At 42.6% G+C, this 23,751-nt stretch overlaps 1 protein-coding gene across 1 annotated transcript in view; it reads right to left on the bottom strand.

The window, feature by feature from the left end:
• HTR2A (5-hydroxytryptamine receptor 2A) overlaps positions 1-21,020 on the bottom strand; it is a 57,931-nt gene extending 36,911 nt beyond the window's left edge. Inside the window, exons 1-2 of the mRNA XM_060129321.1 lie at positions 20,609-21,020; positions 17,262-17,462 (exon numbers count right to left, since the gene is read on the bottom strand). Of these exons, the coding sequence (XP_059985304.1) occupies positions 17,262-17,462; positions 20,609-21,020 (613 nt within the window). The remainder of the gene's footprint in view (positions 1-17,261; positions 17,463-20,608) is intronic.
• Positions 21,021-23,751: the final 2,731 nt, after the last annotated feature.

The following is a 23,751-nucleotide window of genomic DNA, read 5'->3' as shown; positions in this document are numbered from 1 at the left end:
AAGGTCCATCCCAATTCTAAACTGATAGTTCAGACAGTGCTGCTTGGTGCACACCAATTCTTGGGCTTCCCTTTGGTTTCTCCCGAATCAGATTATCTGGGAGTGGGCCCTAAGAATATGCACTTTCCTGTGATTCTAACACACTTCCATTGTTTCCTTAGAGAAAAGTCATCCTTCACAGCAAGTTTCTCATCCAAGGGTGAAACGGTCTTCAGTGATGGGTCATTGTTTTTGTGTCTTTCACATTGTTTCAGAAACTGGTGTGAGAGTGGTTATGAGGGATGCTTAGAGAACTAGTTCACTGTTTATCTTTGAGTCTCTCTCAGTTTTCTCTAACACTTATAAACGGTTTAGCCAAATGTGAAGAAAACAACACAGGCAGGTGAGCAAGTGCTGGCTAAGACCATTCACTGAGGAAAAAGGGTGGCTGGTGGAGACTTCGTTCTGAAGGCCATACCCGGTATCCCAAAGTTCTCCACTCCTCCGAGGACATTCCCTAGTAACACTGCTCCTGTAATGGCTTTCACTTTTATGATATACATAAACAGTCAAAAATGTAAACCCTCATTAATGTAATGAAACTATTTCTTAATAAGGCTCTCTGATGCTGAGTTTAAAGCACTAAGTTATTGAAAAGACAAAACCATGAGTTAGCTTTGCTTGAAGTTAGAATGTGAAATTTTCATGGTATGTGTCTCGCATTCTTAGCTTCTATGACAAGCCTTGCCAAACCTGTTTCTATGGAAACAGACATTAAATCTGTGAAAATACTAGAGGAGCTACAATCGAGATGTTCTTGTAAATTTTTATTTGCTGTCCTTTGCCAGGTGACGCCCCCAGATGCAAAATGGGTGCAGGTGGACATTTTAAAGATGACTTGCTATCAGGGAAAAATTACAAGGGCTTCTAGGAAACCCTGTTTCTCCTCCTCCCTTTATTTTCCTATCCTCTTCTTTCTTCCCTCCTTTCTTTGTTCATTCATTCCTTTTATTTATTCAATCAACAAGCATAATTGAGCGCCTATATGTGGTTAAATCTAGACATTTTTCCCATCTTATGTGGGTCAGATAGATGTCTTCAGGAGACAAAACCAACCGGGATACTGTCTTCAAGTATGTCTGGGGAGCATGTCAGTTAAACACACTTGATAGAAGGGCAGGGTTGTTGTCTCTGCATCCCAACCGTCCAAAGCATGATGGCTCAGTGCACATCCAAGAATGCTGATGCCTGAATAGATGGTTGGAGCCACAACAGAACGCTGACAGACTATGGGAAGATGTTGGCGAGTTGGGGTAGCTGAGAAACATAAAAGGCATCTCTCCTTTCCCTTTAAGTAGAGAAGCCACAGGTACGTGGTTTGTGGTACATCATGGACATCTACCAGGGGTTCAGAAGCCAGGGCCTAAAGCAGAAATAGACACAATAACCAGTGTGCCGAAGACAGACAATAAATGGAGATCAGCTTTCTTCCAGACAGACTTGAATATCTTTCATGGGATGAAACAAAAAGTTGAATAAGCAACAGCCCTTACCCAATAGGTGGGTTAATTGCTGTATTAGAGGAAAAAAGAGAACCCCTGAGTAGACAGACTTTTGGTTTCTATATCAACTGGGTGGTTTCTAAAGTTCCTATATCAAATGGAAAAACTGGGTGGTTTCTTTGAATAAAACACACAGTGGGCATTAGCTTGGTTATGTTTTAACCATCTGAGTACAGCCTGTAAACAAGGTCACCCATATAAACCTTTACAATGCTTCATCTGGGAGTTAAAAAGGAATAGGAATATGAAAAAGAATCCATCCTATGGAATATAGAGAAATGTAACTAATTTTGGAAATGTTTTAAAAATCTAAGATAATGGCAAGCATTGATAACTTATCATAAAGGTTCTCATGGGCATATTCTAATAGGAATTGAGCAAAAGTTTCTATCCACCTCTACACCCCACCATAGCCAACAGTCCTAACTCCTGAAATCAAGCTTTAATTTAAAAAATAAGAAATATGAGGCTAGATTAGAAACTAAATTTAGGAAGACATTTTAAAGTACCAGCATACTTCATACTTCCGGACTCTGTGGCCAAAACTAAAGGCTGTTACCCCCCACTAAGCAAGAGAGCAGAATACAGGGCAAGACCAGAAGGTACCACCTTCTAGAATTAAAATCAAGAAGGATCACAATAAAATGGATGAAACTCTTCATCTGCAGAATTCTTCCTAGAAGCAACTCTGTAGAAGAAAGTTTTGAAAATGTTTCTGATAAAAACATAACTTCCTGTTTATCTGAGACTCCAAGGTGCCTCTCTTAGCCAGCACCTGTAACATGACTAATGCAAGCAATCTTAGAGCCATAACGTTTATATATAATGGACTATTTTGATGACTGAGATGAAATATTGAAAGAGTCCGAGAGCTAAGAAATCTTCAGCATTCTTTCAGTGCTGTCCAGGGGAAAGATGTTCTGATACTTGATGACCGGTCTTGCTTATTTAAAGACAAATATCCCTAGAGTGGAAAAGGGCATCCAACTCATCAGTTAGAGTTAGATGAATTTAGACATCCTTTAAAGGATATTTTGATATCTCAATCCTTTGTTTATCAAGTTATATCATGGCTTTTGCCTGCATTATTCTCTTTCTGGAGAGTTCCGTCTCATTCTCCATTTTCCCAACTTTTTCCCCTTTTTCAAAGCTCAACTCAAATGTCTGTTTTCATACAACCTTCTCTCATCCCCAATTCTGCTGAGTTCTTTTCATTTTTATTATAATGGCAAATTCTGGTTTCTGTTATAGATCTTCCTCCATTAGACTGTAAAGCCCTTTGCTGTGTACTTATATTTTGATTCACATTTTAAAAAAGTTTAAATGTATGCGTCAAACCCTTTGCTACATGCTTGTATATTTGTTCAGTTCTCACTGTGTCCCTCACGTGCTTGTACTGCCTCTGGCCCCTTACGGATCCTCCCTTACTTCACGTTGCTATTTTATATGGCCATCTGAAAGGATTGCCCTCCCAGGAAGGAGACTCCCAGGCCGGTGTATGGGTCCAGGAAAATGGGTTTATATTACCTATGTATTAAATAAGTCACCTTATTGGAATTTGACTCTTGTAAGTCAACTTCCCAGAGTGTGATTATTCCTGGGCAAAGCAGGGGAAAAATCTGAACTTGCAAAGTTGATGTCTGGACTGTAGAATGTGGAGACCCCACTGATGTCCAGCTGCAACAGTGAGATTCTTCCTGGGAGACCCGTGAGGCCTCTAAGAGACACATTACCTGCCTTCTCATAATGAGTTTAAAAAAAAAAAAAAAGCAGCCAATGGAAAACTACCCTGAGATGCTACGTAGATTCTGACTTGAGAGAACTGGGCTTAGGAGTGGGACGATTGTCCTACACTTTCCAAATAGGTCTTAAAATCTCAAACTCAAACTCACCATCTGGTGGGGAAAAAATTCCACATCTTTCTTACAGACCCTACTAATTAGGCATTTACAATAACCACAACGTGATTGGTATTAAGTAGAAAAATAAAAGTAGTTAGATTATGGGGAAAGCAATCTAAAAATAGGTTTTTGAAACCAAGTGCACAAGGAAATAAGTTTCTTAAAGATGCTTTTAGCCTCTGACTCTAGAAATTAATTTTTGGATAGGCATTATCTATTATATAACTTGGGCTTAAGAGGAAGTATATATTTTTTTGTTTTCTCTGGGAACTCATCTGGTGAGGGAATAAACAGATGATTATAATATGTGAAAAGATAATACATGTAGAGGTTGTGGAAGACTCCAAGCAGGGCAAGTACCTAATCCTTGGAGAAAAGGGAGAAATCAAGAAGGCTTCCTGAGCCTGGCAGCTTCCACTCCTTGGAACACAGTCACCATGCTCTGAGGGGCCCAAGGCTCCTTGGAGGAGAGGAGAACCGAGACACTCAGTGTCTGGCCCCAGCTCAGCTCCCAGCCGACAGCTGGCGTCAACCACCAGCCATGTGAGTTCTCCATGGCAGATGTCCAGTTCAGATTGTCCACTAGAGGCCCAGCCAACAGCACATGGAGCAGAAAAGCACCCAGTGGAGGCCAAGTCAACCCACAGAGCTGGAAAGATAATAAAATGTTGATTGTTTCCAAATAAAAAAAAAAAGCCAAGAAGGCTTCCTGGAGGAGGTGGTGCCAAAAGAATAGTAGAAATTAGCCAAGCAAGGAGATGAGAAGGCATTGGAAGCAGAAGATGCAAAAATTAAGGTGAAATGACGTGGGAATTAGGGGCAGTGTATTGTAACTGGAGAAGAAAATGTGAGGCAAAGTATGGTGGGAGATGAAATGGAAGAGTGGACAGGGACCATACTTACAGGGCCTTGTGTCTCTCCCTGAAGAATCTATAATCTGTTGGCAGCAAAGGCATTCAACGGTTTCCAACAAGAGAGTGATTTAGTTAAACCTTTATTTCATATGGTGACTTTGGTGACAAGGTGGAGACTGATGGCAAAAACAAAACAAAAAACCGGAAAACCTCAAACCCTGTGGACAGGGAAATGTGTGCAGTGACACAGGACAGATGATGGGGCTGAATGAAAGGAGAGAAGGCTGATGTATGCAACAACTAGCAAGTGACACCCAAAAAACCAAAGGACTAGTCAATTGCTTAGATGTGGAGGAAAGCAAGGGGAGGAATGTTGGGTATCGAGTGACTGAGCAGATATTAATGCCGTGTTCTAAGATGGGGATTTCAGGAGGAGGAATGGCAGACGATGAGCACAGCTTTTGATCTGGTGAGACTGGGGTTCCTGTGGGCCTTCTGGCTAGAAGCACATAGTTGGATGCAGGAGTCTGAAGCCCTGGGGAGCACTGTGGGCTGAAGTACAGATTTGTTAGTTCATCAGTGTTCTGCTAATAGCTGAATCCATGGAAATGGAAAGGACCCAGCAAAAGCAAGGAGGAGAAGAAATGAGAAGGTAGAGAATGGATCTCTAGGGAACACTACCATATAAGGGATAAGAGAAAAAGGAGCTTACAAAAGCAACTGATCAGAGAGGGAGGAGAAGGTGATGAGGAAGGAGACAGTTTCAAAGAGGAGACGTCAATACACACAAATAAATGCATAAAAGAATAGTAGATAAGGTATGATATGTATAAATAAAATTTGGATCAAGGTAGTATCCAAGCAGTGTCCATGTGTCTCTACTCCCTCCTAAAATTCCATTTAATGATTAGAAAAGATAAAGCACATTGATCAGAATAAATTATAACCCATGAAAATGTCATCTCGTTAGTATTTCACAAATGATGGAGGAATCTCTGGAAGACAGCAGATGGGACCTGGTTTAGAGAGAAGTAGAAGTTGAAGAAAGGGCCAAAACGAAAGAAAAAACTGCACCAGAGGTCAGCAGGGTCTGGAGGGCATAGCTTGACATGCAAGCCCACAGTCGAAGGATATACCAGTAGAAGGGGACTGAGGGGGCTTTGCCTGGCAAGACTCCCTCCTCTCCTGCTATGCTCCGCATTGAACGGTCACAGAGAAGTTCAAGGTCAGCATAGTACCTGTGGGTGCTGGTCTGGAGACACAGGGAGCGATGAAGGGCAAGTTCACGTCTATTCCCTGTAGTGGGAGCCGTTTGACTTTCTCCCTTTGAGGATGTATTCATGTATTACTTGAGTACATTATTAAAATAGGAACAATCTTTTGGATTGGGAATCAGGAAGGTTTTGGTGACCTTGAACAGTAAAAAGGAGGAAGGTCAAAGCTGGATGGTGCTTGGAGGTACAAACGAGAGGGGACAAAATGGAGCAAATGAGTAGAATCTTCAGGGAATTAAAATAAATCAGGGAGGGACATGGAGAGAAGTCAGGAAAGATTCTTCTGGGAGGGATAGGAGGTCGAGACAAAGTACGGAAGAACCTGCGTCTTCGTGGGATACCCATTTGGAAATTGAGAACTGAAAGTGGAATTGGCACGTGGGAGTAGAAACAGAAAACGAATTGCGCCTGACGGCCCCTTAGGGCAAAAGAGGGAGTAAGATTGTCTGCTTAGAGAATGGCACCTCGGGTTGCTGAGAAGCCTTGAATAGGAAAGAGACTTGGAAAAAAATCCACTAAGGACAAAGCAAAAGGATTGATAGCAATGAGAGTCGAGGCAAGGTTGGAAACCACAGATAGGTGGTGTCCGATTCACAGCATGTGACTTTTTCTCCAGGAGCGCTTGGTTACAGAGCACAGCAACAGTAAAGTCCGGTTGTGCAGGGTTGGCGTTTTGTTAGGCCACTGAACGAACAGGTACCAGGGCACAAAGGGTGCGGGTGATAACAAATGGATCAGACGATCTGCTATCGCTCAGGACTTAGTGAAGATTCCTACCTGCGGCCCAAAAAGGATGGATAGATTTGGAGCAAGTGTATGCCTCTATAGCCTGTGAGTCCCTGACACGGTCCAAGGGCAGGAGGGGGCCATATGTGGATGGTAGTCCTCTGCTTTAAGTGGCCAGAAGCAACAGGAGTCCCAGTCCTTTGCTTCCTCCTCTAACTTCTTCTCCTTGGAAGAATGATGAGCTAAAAGCCAAGAATCTCAGTCTATGACGAAGGTCAAATTAACAAAGGATAAAGCGGTTCTTTTTCATTGGGTCATTTCTTACTTTTGCCCACCAGTTTCCCGTGGCCGTGGAGAGTGTATGCTACTAAGTGCTGTTTTATTCAGCACGTAGTCCCATGGCTATGGCTAGAGTCTGCCATGCAGAGAGAAGTCAGCTGTCACTCTGGAAGGCTCTGAGCTGCCCAGGCCAGTATGTCTCCTCTTACCCATGGGATGGTGTCCTGAAGGACAACGAAGGACACATCCTCCAAGAGCACAGTCTTTTTTGTGATGTTATGTGCTTAAGTATGAGAAGAGGTGGTCTGGTGGGGGAGATGTCCCTAAATTCCCTGCACCCGTGTACAGAAAGGGACAGGACCGCTGCACTCAGGGTTCTAAGAGAAGGAGATGGGCTGAGTGGCGACCCTGCAGAGGCTTTGTTTCAGGGCAGTGGCAGTGACAGCTGGCTCCTTGGCAGCTCTCTGGTGCTGAAGCACCCTAGGGAAGGCCAGCAGCCCCCTCTCCCCACGGCTGTGAGCATCCCTGCTCCTGGACACCAACCTGCTCACCTGCAGGCTGCGGCAGTGCCCAGAGCTCCTTCCTGGACCTCTGATGTGCTAATGCATTGTGGCAGGGACAAAAAAGATGGGGAAAAAGGGGAGGCGATTTTACTTCACCCAGGAGAGAAATTAGAAGATAGAGAAACTGAGGGAAAGGCGACTTAGACTAATTCTTCACAAGTTTCCTTTTGTATCTCGGTAGATGCTCACCTACAATGTGAACTCTAAGCAGTGGGAGGGAGAACAGGTAACCCAAGTCCTTTCCTGTCCTGGTTGCATGATGCGTATCTGAAACCCAGTTCCTAGGCTGACTCCTGGCAGTAAGGGACTCGGGCCTAAACCTGCAAGGTCCTAGAGGAGAGACTCCAAAGTGGGCTCCTCATATATTTGTTTCTGACAGTGGAGTTAGGGATGTCCCCCACTCTAAAGGGCAACAGAACACCATCTGGTTTTGAGCCCATTTTATTCAGCTAATTTATTTTGTGTTTTTCCAAGCCATCTTTTCCCCCAGAAGATATGGTATGATAGGAATGCTCAACATACATATTTCAATATTACTCCTTTTGGACCTAAACATGCATTCAAAAATTTTTAAACCTAAGTGCTAACATTTACGTTTTATTTGGTTATATACTTTCACTTTATTCCATATAGAATTTGAGGTTGCTTACAAACCACAAAAAATAAACAAGACCAAAAATAGTACACAGGTATGCCAGGAAAAAGGTCTAGAAAGTTGACTTAAAAAGTTACACGCAGCTCTAATAAAATTTTCTTTTCTGGGACTAGATAGAAGCTCATTCCTAAAAAACTCAAAGAAGCAAATGAAAATGGTCAGGAAAAGTCTGAAAGAAAGCAATGAAGGAAGGAATACTAGATTTAAGAGATAATAAAAGCCATATTATTACATATCCTCAATTAAAAATATACTGCAAGTGAATGAGCAGACTGATCAATAGAATATAAAGTCCAGAAATAAAACTAAATACATACATGAGAACTGAGTGTACTAAAGGTGACATATCAAATCAGTGGGGGAAATAAGTGATGTAATGAGTAGCTGTGTAGAAATAATAAGATTGAACCACAGGTTAAATCCTGAATGGGTCAAAGACTTAAATGTATAAAACAAAACCATAAAAATAATGGAAGAAAATATGGAAGAATTCCTCTTATAACTTTGCAGTGGGAAAGGCAATTTTAGTCATGATTCAAAACTCAGAAGCCGTTAAGAAGAAAAGAACATTTATAGATAAAATTACATAAAAGTCCATGTGGGGGAAAAGAAAACCACTATAAACAATGGCAAGTGACAACACACTGGGAATACACAAATCGTGAAAATACAGACAAAAAGTTAATTCTTCTATTTTATGTTAGGAAAAGTCCAAGAACCTCACAGAAAGGAGTTCAAATGATGTTGTCAGCTCTTAACATTTATGAGACATGCTGTATTTAATCATTAAAGCAACCTCACCAATATATGTACTGTTATTATCATTTATTCATCAGGAACTGAAGGTGCAGAGAGGTTAAGTAACTTGCCTAAGGTTACACAGCTTATGGGGACAGAGCCAGATATTTGGCTCCAGGCTTTTGCTTATAACCACCAAATTCTACAGCAAAAACTAAGCAGCCAACCATAGAAAACATAATATACATTTGCTCACAAACATGAAAAGATCCTCAGAATACTATATGATCAGATAAATACAATTTAAAACTATAGTGACATATCATTTTCACTCTCCCTCAAACCTGCCTTATTCAGCCGCACTGTCTAGGAAGGTAGGTTTTTTGACCTGCCTAAAGGCATGAGGTTGGACCCAGTGTTCTAAGCATTTAGTTTAGGGTTCTATGTGTGGTGTCCCAGTTTGTGAAGGCAAAGGACAAAATAAATGGACACAGCTTGTCTCTTCTATTATAAAAGTAATAGTGCATAAAATACAAAGTCATGCTTAGCCTTGAGGAAAAAAATCTTATTTACACTCATGATACTTCAAAATTACTCTATGAGCTGCAAATATATTTCTGCAATGAAATGAGCACAAGAAAATAAATTGGTGTCTTTGCTTGCTTGTCAGGATATGACAATGTGAAAATAGTCATTTTCACATTTTCTATCTAATATGTACTTTAACCTGCTAAGGATGGTCAAGGAATAAGTAGCATCTACTTTATCTTCTCACATGGCATTAGCAAGGCAATCATCATGAGGAAAAGGTTTGCTCATTTTATATGTTGTAGTTGAAGTCATGGTTTCCCCTGATCAAGGGAACTGGGTTTATGAAGGCAAAATGAAATCCAGAGAACCTCAGGATCATTCTTAATCTAATGCTTCAATCTTTACTCTTATCACTTCTTTACTCAGAGAAGCTCACAAGTAGAAAACTCAACTGATTTGTAATTATGTTCATTTTCCTCAGAGTTAGATAGAATCCTTGGCGAAAATAAGACGACCAAGCCGGTTGCAGTAAGGAGGGGAAAGAAGAGGCTAATTGCAGAAATACTCAGTGCAAGAAAACTTGAGTAATCTATGATGTGGTCACCAAGGTTGCCATCTGTTAGATCCTCGCAAACTTTGAGGGTCAGCCACCTCCTCCATAGAGCCCTCCCTCCCATGATGCAGGTGTGACTGTTTCATTCTTGATCATCTAAAGCACTTTCATCATCATCATACTTGTGGCAAAACTCTACAGAAATATATAAGGGAAAATATAACAATCCTATCATTCTAATTTTACCTTTTTTATGTTGTATACATTTCTTTTAAATTTTTATTGGAGTGTAGTTGATTTACAGTGTTGTGTTAGTTTCAGGTGTATGGTAGGTCCTTATTAGTTATCTATTTTATACGTAGTAGTGTGTATATGTCAATCCCAATTTATCCCTCCCCATCCCTTACCCCCTGGTAACCATAAGTTTATTTTCTACATTTGTAACACTGTTTCTGTTTTGTAGATAAGTTCACTGGTACCCTTTTTTAGATTCCACATGTAAGCGATATCATATGGTATTTGTCTGTCTCTGTCTGACTTACTTCACTCAGTATGACGATCTCTAGGTCCATCCATGTTGCTGTAAATGGCATTATTTTGTTCTCATGGCTAATTTTACCTTCTTCACAAGTGTGAAATCTTTCAGGAGTTTCTCAGTGCTAATATGTAAATGTATCCATATATCATTACTATTATCTTACCCGAATGGGCCCAGACCGTGCATACCACACTGCAACTTGTTTTATTTTTTTTTGCACTTAACATTCCTCCGGTGGAATATCAAATAACCCCAACTCGATATTTTTAAGAGCTGCAAAATATTCCATAATTTAGGCAAAAATAATACATTCAGCCATGACCTAGCCTTTCCACTTTTCTGCTATTTCCCCAAATTCCCATAGATTCTTAAGTGTACTTTTGTGTTTCTGTAGAACAGATTCTCTCAAGTGGGGTTGGTAGGTCAAATTTTAATATTGAATAACTCCTGCTAGATTGTCCAAGAACAAACAATTAAAATTCACACAAACAGAATCTGAGTACATAGGGCACCAAATCCAAAACTGCAGTGGGTGTTTTCACTCATTTTAATGTTGCCAATCAGATGGGTGATAGTACTGCATTGTTGTCTTAAATTACATTTCCATGACTGTGAAAAGGCTGAGTGTTTCTCATGAACTTTGTCCATTTTAACTTTCTGTGAATTGCCTGTTCATATAGTTTGCTTATTTCCCTGTTGGGTTGCTTTTCATTTTTTATCAAAATGTGGGTGCTCTTTGTATGTTAAGAGTAGCAACCCTTGGTCTGTTATTCACAGACATTGAAATTTTTCTTTCGACTTTGTTTATATTGATTTTAGCCACATAAAATGTACTATTTCTAGTGTAGTCAGCTATGTCTATATCGATCTTTATGGTTTCTGCATTTTTTGACTTAAAAAAGATCTATTGTGCCACTAGGTTACTTTAAAATTATAGAAAAACCTATGAATTGGGACTCGGGGTGAATGAGGAAATAAAACGATTTAGTGGGGTTATTTATTTTGTATATAATAATAGAAATATCAGTGTAATGATTATTTGGGATGGGACTATAATCACGAAGGAGTGGAAAAGCCAAGTAGAAATTCAAACTAACGGGATGGGGCGAGGGAAATGAAGAAAACATTGTGTAAGTCAGCAAACATGAAATGGGGAAGAAAATGAACTCTTACAAAGAAAGATACATGATGAATGTAAAACGGGAGGAATAAAACCAATTATGTCAGTGGTCACAGTAAATGGAGACAGGCTGACTTTCAATAGCAAAAGGCAGAGACTGTCAGATTTTATTTTAAAAAATCCATCTGTAAGTTACTTGTGAAAATATGTTTATTAAACAAAAGAACAAAGATATTAAAAATGAAGAGGTGAGAAAAGATAGCCTGGAAAGATGCAAACGAGGAGGAGGTATGGAATATTAGTGTCAAATAAAGCAAAATTCAAGGCCCCAAACTGTGTCTCAGCGGGGACTGGGAGATCAAAAACTGGTGTTAGGGCTGTCTAAGCAGTCAGGATTTCAGGGATTAGGATTCTGGAGTGAAGGGAAGAGGAAAAAAGTAAGGTAATAGTATGAGCCTCCTTTCCCTTTAAGGCGCTTACCAACTTGTTAGAAGAACAGATGGAGAGGTTGAATAGAGACATATACACACTACTCTAGAGAAGGGAAGTCTACTCAATTCTCTGTAATGACCTATATGGGTAAAGAATCTAAAAAAGAGTGGATATGGATAACTGATTGACTTTTTAATTAATTTATTTTTGCCTGTGTTGTCTTTGCTGTGTGCGGGCTTTCTCTAGTTGTGGCAAGTGGGGGCTACTCTTCGTTACTGTGCGTGGGCTTCTCATTGTGGTGGCTTCTCTTGTTGGTGGAGCACGGGCTCTAGGTGTGTGGGCTTCAGTAATTGTGGCACACGGGCTCAGTAGTTGTGGCTTGTGGGCTTTAGAGCGCAGGCTCAGTAGGTGTGGTGCACAGGCTTATTTGCTCCGCGGCATGTGGGATCTTCCCGGACCAGGGCTCGAACCGGTGTCCTCTGCATTGGCAGGCGGATTCTTAATCACTGTGTCACCAGGGAAGCCCCTGATTCACTTTGCTGTATAGCAGAAACTAACATGACATTGTAAATCAACTGTACTCCCAATTAAAAAATTTTCAGAAAGAGTTAGCAGCCTTATAGGGCTGAGGAGACAGAAACTGGAGTTGAGGGCTCTTCAAAATGGAGAACACCTTGGTCCTCCGTCTGAGCTCATGGAGGAATATATCCCAGGTGTAAGGGCAAACTGAAAACAGACCAGTGGTTACAAAAACTCAGCCTAAACCTAGCTTAATCCCTGATTAGATTTAGGGGACCTATTCTAACTGCCTGCTAAAGTTAAAGGACCCCTGTCTGAAGAATGAGAACATCAGTGGAGTATCCACATTTTTCTCCCCCATTGTCAGTGTTTAATAAAATTACCAGGCTTACCAGCTGACAGAACCAAGCAGAAAAAGACCCCAGAAAATAGAAATTCCCGGGTTACTCAGATACCCAGATACCTGTGATTAGTATTTAAGAAAATAGATGAAAACATGGAGAGTTATTCCAGAGAACCAGAATCTATAAAAAGAATCAAGTGGCAATTCTAAAACTAAATATGCAGTACCAAATTAAAAATAAAGTATATAGGTTTAAATAGCAAATTAGAAATAGCTGGTGAGAGGATTAGTAACCCAGGAGAAGAAAAGTCAGTAAAATTATCCAGACTCAAGTAAGAATTGAAAAAAGGTGAAAAATGTAGAAAAGCATTTAAGAGTCATAAACATGGGTAAAAGTTCTACCATACAAGAAATTGGAGTCTAAGAAGTGGGTGGGGGAAGGGAGAATGGGGCAGAAGCAATATTTGAAAAGATAACGGTCAAGAGTTCTCCCCAACTGACAAAAGGCATTGAGCTACAAACTTAAGAATCAGTACAAACACCATGTAGGTTAAGACCAGAACTAACCCACATCTAGGCACATCATAGTAAAATTTCTAAAATACAAAGAAAAAATCCCAAAGCAGCAGAGAGTGGTAAGAGATGGTAGTTTCTCAGGCAGTGGTCCCCAAACTTTTTGGCACCAGGGACCAGTTTCGTGGAAGACAATTTTTCCACGGACAGGGGGAAGGGGGGGGGATGGTTCAGGCGGTAATGAGAGCGATAGGGAGCGGCAGATGAAGCTTCGCTCGCTCACTGCCCACTGCTCACTTCCTGCTGTGTAGCTCGGTTCCTCACAGGCTGCAGGCAGGTACTTGTCTATGGCCCGGGTGTTGGGGACCCCCCTGTTCTAAGGAACAATAAGTCTGACAGCAGAGTTCTCACAAAGAAGCAATATAAGCTAGAACTTTAGAATGTTACCCATAAATTGCTGAAAAAAGATAACTGCCAAATTTGAATTCTATACTGAACAAAAATATGCTTAAAATGAAAACAAAATAAAAATGTTATAAAAGTTTTTTTATAAAAATAACAATATTGAGTTAAATATTCTAAGGTTTTTGCATCAGTTAAGAAGAGATAAGGGGCTTCCCTGGTGGCACAGTGGTTAAGAATCCCCCTGCCAATTCAGGGGACACAGGTTTGAGCCCTGGTCCGGGAAGATCCCACATGCTGGGGAGCAACTAAGCCCGTGTGCCACAACTACTGAGCCTGTGCTCTAGAGCCCGTGTGCCACAACTACTGAAGCCCGCACACCTAGAGCCCATGGTCCGCAACAAGAGAAACCACTGCAATGAGAAGCCCACGTACCTCAATGAAGAGTAACCCCCGCTCGCTGCAACTAAAGAAAGCCTGCGTACAGCAATGAGGACCCAACACAGCCATAAACAAAAAAACAAACGTGATACAAGTAATTTGTATTAGCCTCCTTCAGGTCAAAAATGAATGCTGTAATCACTAAAAGGATTTAAAAGAATGGGATAACTTAACAAGCTTATAAAGGGGAATAATGAATTAACACTTCTTGATTAGTCTAAAAGAAGGCAAGAATGGAGAAAATCTGGAATATAAAATAAATGGGAAATAAAAAGAAAATTGTAAGAGGGTAAATTTAAGCCCAGTATATCTGGGTTACATTAAATGTAAATGAACTAAATATTCTAATTAAAAGACAGATTGGGGACTTCCCTGGTGGCGTAGTGGTTAAGAATCCGCCTGCCAATGCAGGGGACACGGGTTTGAGCCCTGGTCCAGGAAGATGCCATGTGCCATGGAGCAACTAAGCCCATGTGCCACAACTACTGAACCTGGGCTCTAGAGCCTGTGAGCCACAACTACTGAAGCTCTCGTGCCTAGAGTCCGTGCTCCGCACAAGGGAAGCCACTGTAATGCGAAGCCCATGCACCACAATGAAGAGCAGCCCCTGCCCGCCACAACTAGAAAAAGCCTGCGCACAGCAACAAAGACCCAACAAAGCCAAAAATAAATTTATTAAAAAAAATGGCAATCTTCTAAAAGTTTAAACAGAAAAAGACAGATTGACTAGATAGAAACAAAACAACTTTATATGCTTCTTACAATGTACTTAATATTAAGTCAGAAAGGAGTTTGACAGTATATAGGATGGAATAGGATATATCCAGAAAATGACAACGTAAAAACACTGGCGTAGCTATACTAATATCCAATGTACTTAATATTAAGTCAGAAAGGAGTTTGACAGTATATAGGATGGAATAGGATATATCCAGAAAATGACAACGTAAAAAAACTGGCATAGCTATACTAGTATCAGATGAAGCAGAGTTTAAAACAAATAGCATTACACTTAATAATGATAAAAGAATCGACACAAAAGATAACTTAAACTTTGTTTTGGGTTATTAGCTGCATACAATGTAGAAAATGTAAATGAAAAATTTTGAAGAGGTTTGTGATATAATTAAAGACACCATTTGAAAAGGCACCAGGACGAGAAAGATTTGAACTAAATTCTATGTAACCTTTAAAGTACATTCCTACTAAATATTTCAAGACCTTAGGGGAAAATCAGAACCCTCCCAAATTTAATAAGGCTACAGAAAGAAACCTTATAAGAATAATAAACCAACTAACAAAGTCATAGAAATCCAATTTCATTCATGAATACATTCAAGGCATGAAAGGGCAGTTTAATATTAAAATCTACAAAGAAAATGAGATACATCAGGCAATTGAAGGGGAAAAACTGATAACAATAGATACTGAAAAGTCTCTAATAATTGGTAGAAGAAAACATGTTAGACCATATACAAAAATTCTACCCTAAGGATTTAAATGTACAACAACAAAAAAAACAACAATGGAAATAGAAACACTAGAAAAACAATTCGGGAGGCTATCTATGCTAAGCCCCTTCACTAAAACAGACATTATTATCTTTACCAACTCCTCAGACACACATCTCACAGACTTGTGGTATACAGCCTACGTAACTTCAGCGTTTCTTATGTTTTCTTATCTGCCTTCCCCGACCACATGGTCAGAGATCTCTGAATGCATACCTTAGTATATTCAGTGCCAAGCACAGAGTAGTTATGCAGTAAAAGTTTGGCCAAATGGATCATGACCCCTGACCATCACCCCACAACTATTCATTCCAGCCTGCCTGCCTCCTGGGGTGATGGCTGGAAGGAGAGGAAGCAGACTGTCTTACTGGGCAGTAGTAAGGGTGTAAGGCTTTCAAGTAGGATTGACCCAGGGTGATTCCTGGTTATGAGCTGTGTCATCCTGTGCAACTTATTTCTCTGCAGCTTATTTTCCATAAGGTGCTTTGAACATGACTGTGTCTCTGGTCGTTGCTCAGAAACAGCCCTTACTACTACCGCTCTTATTAAGCTTGACTAAGGCAGGGAGAGGGGTGGCATGCGGCTGAGGGTAAAAGATTGGGTGACTCTCCCAGTGTCTGTCTCACCAATGGGACAGTGTCCAGGGGTAAAGCTACGTAAATTTGACAATAGCCTGGCTCTCTTCATTCACGTTATTCTTGCCCCTCTAATGGCATTTCCCTCAGCAACTGTCTGTCTCATTCCTCAACCCTGGCTGCACCTCAGTCACCAGGCCCTGCCATGGACCAATGAAATCAGAACTCTCCCCAGGGCTTTTATGTGCAGCTGGGATCGAGAACCACTAGTCCTTCATTCTCTTGATCCTAGTAGGATGAGTCCAAGATTGCACAGGCCCAGAAACTCCAAGCGTATTTTGGGAGCGACCTCTGTTTCCCAGGAAGGAACTTATTAAGTTCAGCAGTGCAAGCAGGGTTTGGAGGCCTTGATGTCAAGCCTGCCACCAAATCCGTTTCTCATGTTCGTAGATACTGGCACCCATGTGGCCGTAAGCAGGCACGTCGTTCCCACTTGGCAACTTTAAAACAAATCCCAGGGAATTTTTGGTTATGAACCAAGCCTGCTTAGGGGACAGGTGCAATTGACTTAGCTGCCTGGGAGCTGTTCCTTTAGCTTCCCCTACCTGGCCTTTCCTGTTAGGTGTGTGAGAGGAGACCAATACTGGCAACAGGTGAAGGTGTGTAATCAACCCGAGTGAAGTGGGTTGAAATCCTCTGGCATGTTTTATCATAAGAGGAGGAGGAGGAAGTTTACTGTAAGTGCTGGGTACTTCTGCCACCATCCTCTGTCCTCACTTTCTTTCTCCCTCTGAGTTACGGCACCTGGTACCTTCTCTATCCCCCAGAAGCTGTGTATTCTCCAGTATAGGGCTCTGTATTCTTATACTGACCACAAGTCCAGTGATTATAAACATTGAGGTCTCTGGGAAACTCAAGATCTAGGAATTTAGAAACTTGAATTGAGTGAATTTGAAAGTGTGAGATGGGGAAAGTGTTTGGAGGTGGCCATGGCACAGTTATTCTCACGTTTGGCTCTATCGGTGTATATGTTTTTACCTGTGCAAAAAAATACAAATTTATGTTGCCAGCCAGTGACATGAACAGATTTTTCTTTCCTAAAGCAAATCTAATAATTACTATAACACGTCTTGCAACAAGCAAAACAGCACATTCAGGATGTCAGGGTTCAGTGCAACAAAACAGGACAGGTCTACTTAGAAGGCATGAACTGTCATTGCAAATGAGATTCCAAAATACCGTTCCTACTTACCTACTGATATAGTCCAAACAGCAATTATTTTCAGAAATGCCTTAGTTCTGGAGTTAAATCGGCTGTGATGGATGGGGTTCTGGATGGCAACATAGCGATCCAGGGAGATGGCACAGAGGTGCATGATGGAGGCCGTGGAGAAGAGCACATCCAGGTAAATCCAGACAGCACAGAGCTTGCTAGGCAGAGGCCACCGGTACCCTAAGATGCAGAAGGTAAGCATCAGTTAGCGACCTTGACCTCTGGTGTGTGGAATTTACCCTGCTTGAACAGTTTCCATCCTGGGAAAAGGCACAGGTAACAGCAAAGGGCAACACAAGATATTAATATTTTCAATATTTCAAAACAGCCTGATGGCAACTGTACTTAACTACAATAAGATTGCAGTGGGTGAATACAAGGTTTGAAAACTTCTTGTGGCTGGAATCATGCTGGTGTGTTGTAAACTCAGGGTGTGTCTCCCTGACGTTTCTCTCGTTCTGTCTCCTCTGCCTAACAAAATCCTACCTCCTTTTTTTTTTTTTTTTTTTTTTTTTTGTGGCGCATGGGCTTAGTTGCTCCATGGCATGTGGGATTTTCCCGGACCAGGGCTCGAACCCGTGTCCCCTGCATTGGCAGGCAGATTCCTAACCACTGCGCCACCAGGGAAGTCCCTCCTTTTTGTTTTTGATGACTTAGGTCAGGAGCTATGAGGTACTATGGGTTCCTCTACTGGAGCACCTCTTGCAGTGTGCTGTCATTATTTATTCACATATCTTTCACAGATTGTGGGTTCCCTGAGGTTAGGCCGTCTCTCAGCCATTATTACAACTGCTCAGTCTTGCACAGTGATGGCATCTAGTGGTCTCTCAAAAGTGCTACTGGTGTGAATGAAGAAATGATTAAAAAGCCAGATTGGGAATTTCTTTGTGAAAACGAAAAATTATTACCTAATAATACTTTGGGGGTTAAACTCAAACTTGGGGGGTGTGGGGTGAAAATGAAGACAGTGGTAAAGAAAAGCATGGTATTCTTGTCCTGAGAACTGTTTCAGGGCAGTGGTGCTCAAACTTTAACAAGCCTCCGAATCTGAGGTGGCTTCTTACAGTGGGACTGCTGGACCCCATCTCCAGGGGTTCTGATTCTGAAAGTGTACAGTGACGCAGGGGGATTTGCATTTCTAACAATTTCCCATCTGGTACTGACGCTGCCGGTCCAGGGACCACACTTGGGTAACTTCTGCCTAGGGCAGTGGTTCTCACCCAGGGCTGCACATTAGAATCAGCTGGACAGCTTTTCTGTAGGTCCTGATGCCCAGCAGGGTGGGTGGAGGGCGCCCCCCAACATTAAAGTGATTTAAAGTTACCCAGAGGATTCCCCTGTGAGACGCACTGCAGGAAGTCACCTGCTGCACTAGGAAGGCAGGGTATGCCTTATGGACACAGTCTCCTGTTTCTGTTTGTTTTAGAGGGAGATCAAATGGTTATATAAACCTTAATTAGTTTTGATGACAATATAAGCAATGGTGTTAAATCTGTGCACATGTGAGAAGGAAAATTATGAAGACCACCTTTCTTTCACGGCATTCTAGATCCACAGAGCTGAACGAACTCTCTAGTCACAAACATACTCTCTACCAAAATGCCACCACCGATATTTAGAAAAGTAAAGGGTGCAGGATACAGGTTGGACTTGGTGCCTTTCACACCATTTGCAGAGAGCTTGAGCTAAAAGGAGAGAACTTTTCTTAGCAGTGCCTGGGGGGAAGCCATGCTTTGCCTGGTCGGAACTGATGTTGACCCTGGGAGGAGTTTTCTCTGCAAGGAGGCAGCCGCGGGCCGTAGTTTGGGTTTCCGTGGTGGGGATAAGGAGGGGGCACTTCCTCAGCCACCCAGCGGTGTCCGGAGGACCAGTTCAGGGACAGGACCAGTTCAGGGACAGTTCAGATGCCTGCCCAGGCATCTCTGGGCAGGAACCAGCTGTGCGCAGAGTGGTGGCCGCCAGGGGGAGCCGTTGCACCCCGAGCCGGAGGCTCCGGGTAGATGTCGGCTTTCTAACCCGGCTGGCCTTTGCTCGTCCCCACGGGCAACTCGGGGGTCCACCTGCCGCTCGGAGGTCCCCCCACCCACCCCCACCGGGCTTTTGGTTCCCGGACAGGCCCTCTGAGAGTCATCTCCCACTCCTGGAGTTTGCCGTCAACGCAGCGGGGTTTTAGGAAGCGGGAACCTCTCCAGGATGTCTGGGAAATGACAGGCGAATTTAATCAAATCATCCTGGTGTGACATTGTGAGTGGTCAAGCTGAGGCTGGCCTTGCAAAGAGCACTATCGACCTTGTGTAAACCGGCGCCCCTGCGCTCTATTGCTCACCTCCTTCCTCCTCCATATTCCTTGGGGCTGGGTTGATTTTTTTTTTTTTTTCCTTAACACTTAAGACTTGGCTAGAACATCCCTTCTAAAAGACAGCGCTCATAACTTGTTTCTAGCCCTGGGTGACTGCCGGTGTGCCTGTGTCAGCAGTCTGAAGATTCTCTGCCCCCTTTTAAAGAGAGAAATCTAGCTGTATTACTCATAATTTGTAAAGAATATCACATTCTGCTTCCCGCTGAAGCCATCCCAGTGTCTGCCTACTTGCTGAGAGGTCTGGCTCTTTCAAACTCTATTGAGAAGAAAGCAAGATTAATCTCTTCCCATGTGTTTCCCACCCTCCTCCAAACCAGACGGGAGGAGTTTATACCTATGCATTTTTAAAGAGTTGAGGTTGTAATTCAAAGGCACACTTCCAAATTAGCTTCTCTGGGCAGGGAACAATTTAAAACTGGTATAATTCATTTATTCTAATGGAGACTCCATATTTTAACAGTAAACCCACTGCACCACTAATATTCTCTCTGCAAATGTTCCAAGGTAACTGGGAAAGTTTTACCCCTTCATTAGAAGTGCTGAAAACAGTGTGACGAAGATAAAACTGTCCTGTCTTGAGGGCTGTAATATTTGGTTGAGAATATAAAGGAGCGAAAACCAAGTGGATTCAGAACGACAGATGTCATTGCTTCATGACTGTGTTGGGACCTTTATAATTCTACATAAAATGTACATGTTTTTCAGCACAACACCTTATCTCCCTGCATAAAATATACATGTTTCAAAGCACAAAACTCTCCAGTGATCACACATAACAGGTTGTCTGATTTCTTAAAATGTGAGGTCTCATTTTAAAAGTAAAAGTTAAGCAGTATAACATGGTAGACCCTCCTGTATAAACAAAGCCCTGCTCTTAGTTTGTCCCGTGAGCCCTGACTCACCTGCTAATAACATGCACATGCTTTGTTACCAGTGTGGGTACAGCTGGGAAACCAACGCCACTCACCATAAAGGATGGTTAATGTGGACACGGGCATGACAAGGAAACCCAGCAGCATATCAGCTATGGCAAGTGACATCAGGAAATAGTTGGTGGCATTCTGCAGCTTTTTCTCTAGGGACACTGCCATGATGACGAGTATGTTTCCAGCAATGGTTAGAATAATCACTACAGTTGTCAACAAAGCAGACCAGTTCTTTTCCTGGAGATGAAGTAAGGAGAAGCAGGGTGGTGACAGGCAGCCCTCACAGGAAAGGTTGGTTCGATTTTCTGAGTCCACTGTCCAGTTAAACGCATCCGAAGTGTTAGCTTCTCCGGAGTTAAAGTCGTTGTTGTAGAGCCTTGTGTCGTCATTTAATCGCATTAAGGAGTTTGTAGTTGAGCTCAGAGAAGTGTTTTCTTCACAGAGAATATCCATGTCTGAGCTGGAACTTGTAGCAGATGAAGTACCGAAAAACCGAGTTACAGGCTCTGCTCACCATTCAGCTTTACGTCCCCATGCTCTGTCACAGGCTGGCGTACGTGCTGGGCTTCTTTGGTTGGCTTTTTTTCTCCCATTATTACAATAGTAGTTAAAGAACTGCGGTGGCTTCCTTATATTTCCTTCCTTCACAATTTCACTAGAATCCTTTGTCTGGTTTGATTTTTTTCTCCAAGGCAAGGGCAAAAAAGCAGAATGAACTTTTAACATAGAGGTTGCTGAGTTTTTAGCGGTCAGGGAGAAAAATGTGATCCTGGCCAAAAAAAAAAGTTTTGTAACTACCGGGAATCTCTCTTAGCTCTGTCTCATTCGGTTGGTTATGCTGATAATACTAGTTGAGCCACGGCAGCGTTAAAACAGCAAGCCATCCAAAACAGTGGGGCTGGAGGTACTCTACACTGACAGTCAATTAAAAATACAGCCAGGGTTAATTCCATAGTAATTGGATGTACTTTGGGTTATAGGTCTCCGTCAGTCTTAGGCTGAATCGCCACGGCTGCCGGCAGGAATGTCAGCTCGTATCATGTGGCTTAGTTAATCAAAGAAAGAAAAAGTCTTCAGCAAAGATCAGCAGACAACTTTCCACTCTAGAGATTCTCACTGAAACGCTTACATTTCGGCCAAGCAGCCTTTCAAGCCAGAAAGAAAATTATACAGTAATAAAATACAGCAGCCTGACTTACATAGGTCGGTCTTCAGGGTCCACACGGTAGACACACTTGGCTGTTCTGTGACTCGCTGCATCTCTCATGGCGATTAAGCCGGCAGAAAGCCCCTTTTTCCCTGAGCGTCGTCCACCAGCGTCATAGTAATTCGATTTCTGTTTTGCTGACTTCAAAAACTGCCTGGGAGAGTCGAGCCAGTTCCAGCGCTGCAAGGTCCGCGGCGGCTCCCTCTGCCCCCGCCTGGCTGGGTCCCTCCCTCCCTCCCTCCCGCGGGGCTCGCCTGGGCCGGGCGCGCGGTGAGACATCGTCCCCAGCCCCTCTCAAAGTCGCACAGAAGACATCGCAGGGCACAAAGTAGGCAGAGGCGCCTGCACACGGGCGCTCGTGGTTTCCCCAGGAATGGACTTGCTGCCGGGCCGCCTCGTTCACTCCGGCAGCCCTCCCTCTATCTGTGTGTCATAAACTGCAAGGTAGCAACAGCCAGGGAGGGCGGACCAGACGGGCTTTATTTATTTTTCTTCCCTCTTTTTGCTACATATTAACGGTGGGAAGTTTTCCATTGTTTTTTAAAAAGAGAGAAACGGGAAAAATCGCCCTTTGTACAGATTCCTAAGGCAGGTAAGCCCCACTGAGACGTTTTTTAGGGTGAAGGGTGGAGAGAGAACGTAAATAAAGCCAGAGAACGGTATATCCTAGGAGCATCGGTGCTTCCACGCAGAGCCCACCGAGCTTGTGCCTGAAGTGGAATTACTGACATCGGTGACTTGGGCTCGGAGTGGCCGAGCAGATTTTTGGTGAAAACGCTGATAAACTATCAGTACTGTTTATTATTAAATACATACGTCACTCAACTAGCTTGTTTTCTTCGGCCGAAATATACCCCCTAGAAGTAATTCAATACCTCACATGTGGAAGAGAATAAGTTGGTTTCTCCAGAGGTAACACTAAAGGACAACCAGCTTTACTTCTAAGAAAGCTCCTCAGATTTTTCAAGAAGGTAGATATGTCAGGGGCTGTGTGTGTGTGTGGGTGCGTGTGTGTATCCTTATTTTTACAGGTGGGAAAATGGATTTTTTCCTGAATAGTTTTCTGGGTTTCTGTCCATCTTCTTATTCTTTACATTTTCCCTAGACAAATTAACCTCCTCCCATGCCTTCAACATGTTTTTGGCCAAATCTGTACCTTCACGGTGGGTTATTTTCCTCAGCTCCCAACCTAAATATCTAGCTGCCCAGCAGGCCCTTCTATCCCTAGCCTAGGTAGACCTTGACCTTAGCATCTTTTTTTTCCCCATCCCGCTGCCCACCTCTCAGGGCTTATTTCCACCCGTTCACTTGGTAAAGGATTCATCATCTCTTTCCACATCTATTCCCTCGTTCTCACGGCCCGATCTTAAGAAGGTCTCCAGTGCCACCTCTGTGTATGTATTTCTCAAATCTCTTCTCCAGCCCCCAGCTCTCACTTCTTTGGTTAAAGGCGGCTGCATCATTGTCTCCTGGGCTGGAGCATGAGGTCCCTCCTCACTGCCCCTCTGCTTCCCGAGTAGGGGTTGGGTGGGTGAGGGTAAGGGGTGATTGCCACGTATTGTAGACCCAGCAGCTGAGAGAGCACAGGCTTTGGGGTTAGAGTTCCCTAGTTGTGAACCACAGCTCTGTAACTCCTAAGCAGCAGAACCCCGGACAATCTAGTTGCTCCCTTTGATTGTAATGAAGTTGAAATGCGATAACGATAGCCCATGTCTGACTGCTCTTGAAGAATGTTAGCCATGTTAATTCTTATGAATATTCTTATTGATATTACTAAAAACCCCTGCAGTTTGTGTTTGCATTCCTTCAGTCTCTGTAGGGCACATGGATTCTGTCTTTGCCCAAGCCCACCGCTCCCCCTTTTCAGGCCTGGACTCCTGTAACTCTCCCACCAGCAGCCTACATGCGGATGAACTTGGAAGTTTCTGATGATTTTTAAGCATTGGTACTTGCAGTTTCCTGTGTCTGGAATACTCC

This window comes from Lagenorhynchus albirostris, chromosome 18 (assembly GCF_949774975.1).
Source record: "Lagenorhynchus albirostris chromosome 18, mLagAlb1.1, whole genome shotgun sequence".
NCBI lineage: Eukaryota > Metazoa > Chordata > Mammalia > Artiodactyla > Delphinidae > Lagenorhynchus > Lagenorhynchus albirostris.
The sequence above is the reverse complement of the archived record's forward strand: the minus strand, read 5'-3'. Positions and strand labels throughout refer to the sequence as shown.